Raw genomic sequence first — 6,342 nt, 5'->3', positions numbered from 1 at the left:
TAGGAGAGAGAAGGAGCCAGCCCTGCAGACGGTGAGGCTGCTTAACCTTTCAGAGGTCATGGGGTCTAAGAGTGAAGCCCCCATGGGACGAGGAGCACCAGAGGCAGCAGGAGAACTTGGGGTGGTGCCTGGGGTGGGCCCGGAGCAGTCAGGATTGGAACACCAGCCAGGGGGCAGGAAGGGCGGTGGAGATCCAGAGGTGGAGCCCAGAGGCGCTCAGGGTGTGGCGGCTGCCCCAGCCAGCAGCAGCAGCATGGAGGCCAGCAGTGACAGCAACGGTGGTGAGGTGGCCAGGCGGAGGCCTGCGGAGCTGCTCTGGCTTTGATCTGAGGTGTTGACCTGGCCAGGGTGCGGAGTGCTGACCTGGTCAGGGCCGGAGGTGTCGTTCTGCCCGACAGGAGGCGGCAGGCCACAGTCGGTGTAGGGCTCCAGGCAGCCAGCGAAGGCCATGAGGTGAGCGATGTAGTTCTGCTCCTGGACACCGTGTACTAGGTGCGCCTGCGGGCCTCGCGCAAACACAGCCACGTCCTCCCCACCGTGTGTCTCAGACTTCACAGGCACGGCCGCCTGCTGCCGGTATGAGGGCTCCCCTGACGGGACAAGACGGCAGCCAGGTGACCGCTATCTCCATAGAGGCCTTCCCCTCACACCCCCAGGCCGCCTCCTCCCCTGCACTCACCGCTCTCAGCTTCTGTGACATTGGGCCGGTCACCGAGCACGTAGCCAGGGCCATTGCCGTACAGGATGGACGTGTAGGACTTACCGTCCTGAGCCTGGAGCGGGGCCAGCCCTGCATGGGGAGAAGGGGACACCTCATTCTTCCACGACCACTGCTTGTGGACAGGAGTGCTGCACAGCCCGCCTGCCCTATAGGCCTGGTCCCTGGCTTGGCGCTCACCAGATCCCCCCAAGATGCCCACAGATGCCCAATCACATCCACTTGACAGATGAGGAAACTGAGATGCCCCCCGGCATACCAAAAATGGAGGTGCCCCGAAGTGTGTAGCCCCCGAAGGAGAAGACGTGGGAGTGGTCGGCGGTGACGAGGGTCAGCGTGTCCTGCTCGTTGGTGAGTAGGGACGCCTTCTCAATGGCGGAGTCGAACATGACGGCCTCGGTCAGGGCCAGGTAAGCGGTGCCCAGGTGATGACCACGGTCGATGCGGCCGCCTACAAGGCAGCAGGTGGCAAAGCTAGGATGCTCCTTCCTGGCCTGGGCCCCCCGTCCCTGTGCTCTGCCCGGAGCACCCACTCACCCTCCACGAACAGGTAGAAGCCGCGGGGGTTCCTGCCCAGCACCCGCAGCGCCGCCTCCGTCATCTCCTCCAGGGACGGGTCCAGCTCTTTGTTTCGGTAGACCTCAAAGTTTGTGTCCATCGGTTCAAAGAGGCCTGAATGAGAAGGGAGCACGGGGTGACTGCAAGGTGGTGGCGGGGAGGTGCGTGAGGGGTGGTGGGGCGGGAAGCGGGGTGCTTACCCATGAGGTACGTCACTGACGGGTCCCGGGATGCCTCAATGAGCTCGGTTCGGTTCCACACATACTGAGCTCCCTGAAAAGATCCCACAAGTCAGCCTGAGATCCACCAATCCCCCAGTGTCTGTCCTGCCCACTATGCTCGGACACCTCTGTCACCTGGTTCTTCGACAGCCACTCCTCCACCAAGTTCCGTTTGTCCAGCCTGCTTCCTGTGTCATTTGCACTGTTTGGATACTCGGGGTCGGGGGTCCCCTCAGGAAACATGTACTTTCGCCCCCCTCCGAGGATCACCTGTGGGTTTGAGGATCAGAGCAGATGGATCCCAGTCAATGCCCAGCCCCCAGCAGGGGCCTGGGAGAGGCCTAAGCTGCCTGAACGCCCCACTCCCATCTCCATTTCCCAGACCTGGGGCTTAGCAGCTGGCTTTCTGGGACCTCAGCTGTGCAGTCCCCTCCCTCCCCCAGCTGCCCCTTCCCCTCTGTGCCTCACATTAATGTCCATGTTGGAGACGAGCTGGGTGGCGATGTCCCGGCAGCCCTCCTGCAGCGCCGAGGCCGGCATGTCGGCGTCTGAGTACCAGTTACGGTTCACCGTGTGAACATAGGTGCCGGCCGGGGACGCGTGCTGCACGCGGGTGGTGGTCACCACGCCCACCGACTTCCCTGCACAGGCGTGGCAGGGTCAGGATGGGTTACTCGGGTCTCCGTATCTGTCCAGGTCCCCAAGCCTGGCCCCAAGCCCACCTGCTTTCTTGGCGCGGTACATCACTGAGATGACCTCGTTGCCGAAGGTGGTGTTGCACTGGTCGAAGCGCGCGGCCGCGCTCAGCCCGATGGTCTTGTAGTTGGCCTTGACCCCGCACAGGTAGGCTGTGGCGGTGCTTGCACTGTCTGGCACCTGTCTGTCCACACTGTATGTCTGGGGACAGAGAAGCTCTCAGACGTGCTGTGAGCAGACATTTAGTCCTTCACTCGGGCCTGGGCCTGTGCTCATTGCGGAGCACAGTGAGCTCTTGGGGGTCCTCCCCTCGGCCCCAGCCCCCCTTCCCCAGCTGTGGAGCTCAAATGACCAGCGCTCACCTTGGACAGGGCCATGTAAGGAAAACGGTCCATGGCCAGAGGCGTCTCAGGTCCCAGATGGCCGCCCATCTGCCCCTTTAGGATGCGGGTGGCCGTCACGGTGGGCACCCCCATTCCTGGGGAAGCAGAACCCTGTCACCTCTGACCCCCAGGGCCCACCTTTGGTGCAGAGCTGTGAGGGCCCGTGGTGTCCAGGCTTCGCACACTCACCGTCCCCCAGGAAAATGATGAGGTTCTTGGCTGCGGTCTGAATGGGCTGCAGCTTCTTGGCGGCATTCAGGGCCTCGGCTGCCTTTCGGTTCCAGAAAGCTGGATCTTCCTCAGCCACTGGCCAAGGGAGAAGCGAGGCTGGGTCAGGCTGGGGGCCAGTGGTGAGAGGACTCGGAGGCCATGGGGGAGTTCAGGAGTCTCACTACCTGGGATGACACTGAGAGATGGCTGGAGCCTCAGGGCCAGTAGCAGCAGCACCCAGACGGGCTGCATGTCTGCAGCTGGGGGTGAGCTGGCAGCGCAGTGGTCGGCCGGGACACCAGGGAACCAGGGACTGCACAGACTTCCTGGGCTTAAATAGGGGGAGACTTTGTTCCACCCTGACCCCACCTCTGTCCTGTGAACCTGGGCCCTGCTGGTTGGAGGAAAGAGACAGGGTGTGGCTGGGGTTTCCTGGGCTGAGGGTCCTGAAGGAGGAGCAACATGGCAGGGCCCACTGCGGCTCTCACAGAGGGGCATGGCTTGGGGTGAGGGACCTCGAGGGAGGGAGTATCTGGGTTGGGTTGCTGGGGTCTTGTAGGGACCCATCACACCCCTGCTATGGACAGCCAGCTGGGACCGGGCTCTGTTCTGGGACCCAAAGCTCACAGCCTCAACCTGTGGCTCAGGCTTAGCTTCCGAAGGCCAGGAGCCCTATAGATGAGGAAAAGCAGGCACAGAGTGGCCTGGCTGCCCTGCCCCCCCCCAACACACTTGGTCTCTCATCAGGCTTGATATGGGTGTGTGGGACACCCAGGAAAGGGGTCCGAGAGCCACTGTGCTGTTGCAAAGGACAGAGTGGTAGGGACCACACAGACTGGGTTCTGGGCTGTGTTTCCACTTATTGAATGAGAGCTAGGCAAGCCTTGTCCATGTGGGGCCAGTCACCCGGGCAGGCAACACAGGGCTGTGGCTTTCACAGAGGCCGAAAGGCTTGTCCCCACAAGATAGATCCCTGCTGGTCTGGACACGTAGATAAGCCGGGATACTCGTGTTTTCAGATCTCATCTCCTGGGCCCACCCGTAAAGGGCAGTCTTTTAGAAGCAGTGAAGAGATCCCCATAGCTTCAGGCTGGGCTCAAAAGTATTTGTGCAACCTGGCAGTCCTATTGAATTTCCAAAAGCAAGCTCTCTTTAGCAGGTTCAGATAAATGCTATTCATAGCAGCCAAGAGGCAAGAGCAGTCAATGTGTAATTGTTTGCATACGCTTCAAGTGTGTCCCCCAAGACTCCTGGGTGGCAGCTCCATCACAGTGCTGGGATGACAGTGGGTGACATTGGAATCTCTGCGGGGTGGAGGATAGTGGGGAGATGGCAAGAGTATTTGAAGCTATGGCCTTAGAAGGGATTAACATCATTCTCATGAGATTCTAGTGAGCTCCTGCTAGGGTGAGTTAGAATCATGGAGGAAGCCTGGCCCCACACTCCATCCTGGAGTGCAGGCTGGGCTTTGGGAGCTCCCTTTTAGCCCACGGCCACACCACAACTCCACCTGCCCTGTGACATAGTGCAGGGGATGAAGCTGACTTCCTCAATTGGGGTCCTGTCTGTGTCTCTAGTTACTGAAGGTGACCCAGGCAAGCCTTGCCCATGTGTGAAGTCAGAGTAAGACATCTTGAGCCTCTAAAACTTAGCCAAATAAACCTCTTTTCTGTATCAAATACCTACCTTCAGGTATTGTGTTACAGTGTTTTAAATTTTGTTATGTTGAAATAGAAGATGAACTTATACACACAACAGGTATCTATTGATAGATGGCTGTCTAAACAAAATGGGGTCCATAACTGTAACTTGAATATAATCCAGCTTAAAAAGAAAGGAAAGGAATTCAGACTCATGATACAGTATTGACGAACCAGAAAAAGTTTAGGTTAAGTGAAATCAGCTGGTCCCAAATGCACAAATATTGTGTGATCTGACCTCGATAGTAGTAAATTTCCTAGAGACAGAAGCAGAATAATGGTGTTCCAGGGGCTAGGGCAAAGAGAAAATGAGAAATTGTTGTGTAATGGCTACAGTGTTAACTCTGCAAGATGAAAAGGTTTAGAACTCTATAACACAGCAATATGAATGTCCTTAATATTACATGCTTAAAAGACCGGAGGGGGGGGCTCTGCTTCCTGCTATTGCCTTGGTTTGTCCCTTTGCTTCCGTGTCATTAAGTTTATCAAGAAATATTCTTTATTGCCCTATAATAATTATACATGTTTATCGGGGTGCAGAATGCTAATTGGATCTGAGATGCATTATAAAATGAGGAGATTGGGGTAATCATAGTTTTCATATCCTTAAGTACTTCTTTGTGCTAGGAAAGGTAAATTCTTGGCTAAAGTTCAGGGGTGATTAGAACTGAGAAAGCCCTTAATCAATTAATTGCGTCGGAATTCTATTATGTTCATATCTCTTATTAACTCATACACAGTTGCTTGCCTTCTAGTTCATTGAAATAGTAAGTCAGACAACAAACATTTGCCACAGTAATGTGGCAAGTCCTAGTGGCTGGCTGTAAAGACTCCAGCAGCACAGTCGTCTGAAAGGCATTCTCAATGAAGGTGACTCATTTTCCTATTTCACCCACCTTGCAGTATCTCACGGCAACCAATGTAACCCTCTTTCTCTTTTATTTATTCTTCTTGGGAAGGTTTTCAGACTTTTTATTTTCTTAGCACCATATAAAGTCTCAACATAAGATGTGGCAGACCTTTTGAATGTTATCTACTAGTTTTGAACGTTGTCCACCATAGCAAAGTCTACAGTTGTCCACCATAGCAAAGTCTTTGGCAATCAAGAGAAATTCCTGTCAGATGTGGGGACTCAGCTTGTAGGAGGCTGAGATCTGTGGATTAAGGTTCAAAGCCAGCACAGGCAGACAAACTTGAGAGATTTTTTACATCAAATTAACCAGCAAAAAGCCAAAAGTAGAGCTGTTGCCCAAATGGTAGAGCACCAGTCTTCAGCAAAAAAGCTAAATGATGGGGCCCGGAGTTTGGCCTAGTGGTAGAGTGCTTGCCTAGCATGCACAAAGACCTGGGTTCGATTCCTCGGTACCACATACATAGAAAAAAAGCCGGAAGTGGTGCTGAGGCTTTAATGGTAGAGCTCTAGCTTGAGAAAGTCCAAGGACAGTGCTCAGGCCCTGAGTTCAAGCCCAGGACTGGCAAAAAACAAAAACAAAAATGCTAAATGAGAACCAGGAGTTTGGCCCAGTGGTAGAGTGTTTGCCTAGCACACATAAAACCCTGGTTTGATTCCTCAGTACCACATACACAGAGACAGCTAAAGTGGTCCTGTGGCTCAAGTGGTAGAGCGCTAGCCTTGAGAAAGCTCAGGGACAGTGCCCAGACTCTGAGTTCAAGCACCAGGACGGGGAAAAAAAAGCGCTAAACGAGGGTATAAGACCTTGAGTTCAAGCTCCAGTAATGGAGTACTCCCCTAGCCACGTATTACAACCCCGCAACACACACACGAGGAATTGTTTTCTGATTCTGGATCTGGGCCTTTACATTTTCTGTGCCACTGGAAGATTCAACTTCCATTA

The 6,342-nt window shown here is 54.8% G+C and overlaps 1 protein-coding gene across 1 annotated transcript; it reads right to left on the bottom strand.

The window, feature by feature from the left end:
• Positions 1–216: 216 nt before the first annotated feature.
• Positions 217–3,038, bottom strand: LOC150048920 (intestinal-type alkaline phosphatase-like). Its single transcript, XM_090354340.1, has 11 exons — positions 2,972–3,038; positions 2,766–2,882; positions 2,556–2,671; positions 2,220–2,394; positions 1,966–2,138; positions 1,633–1,767; positions 1,477–1,549; positions 1,256–1,390; positions 978–1,169; positions 680–790; positions 217–590 (listed from the first exon to the last, which is right to left on the bottom strand). Exons 1-11 carry the CDS (start codon positions 3,036–3,038, stop codon positions 217–219), a joined length of 1,668 nt encoding a protein of 555 aa, XP_090210466.1.
• Between the last annotated feature and the right edge of the window lie 3,304 nt (positions 3,039–6,342).

Source organism: Megascapheus bottae, chromosome 21 (assembly GCF_031878675.1).
Source record: "Megascapheus bottae isolate mThoBot1 chromosome 21, mThoBot2.hap1, whole genome shotgun sequence".
Taxonomy (NCBI): Eukaryota; Metazoa; Chordata; class Mammalia; order Rodentia; family Geomyidae; genus Megascapheus; species Megascapheus bottae.
This window is presented reverse-complemented; position numbering and strand designations above follow the sequence as displayed.

What these genes read in the sequence shown, in the direction of transcription:
- LOC150048920 (XM_090354340.1), bottom strand. Translation starts at nt 3,038, where the DNA reads ATGCAGCCCGTCTGGGTGCTGCTGCTACTGGCCCTGAGGCTCCAGCCA. An exon ending in TCTCCAACATGGACATTAAT is followed by an intron (nt 1,768 to 1,965) that starts GTGAGGCACAGA and finishes TCAAACCCACAG; the next exon opens with GTGATCCTCGGAGGGGGGCG. An exon ending in TCGGGGCACCTCCATTTTTG is followed by an intron (nt 791 to 977) that starts GTATGCCGGGGG and finishes CTCCCCATGCAG; the next exon opens with GGCTGGCCCCGCTCCAGGCT.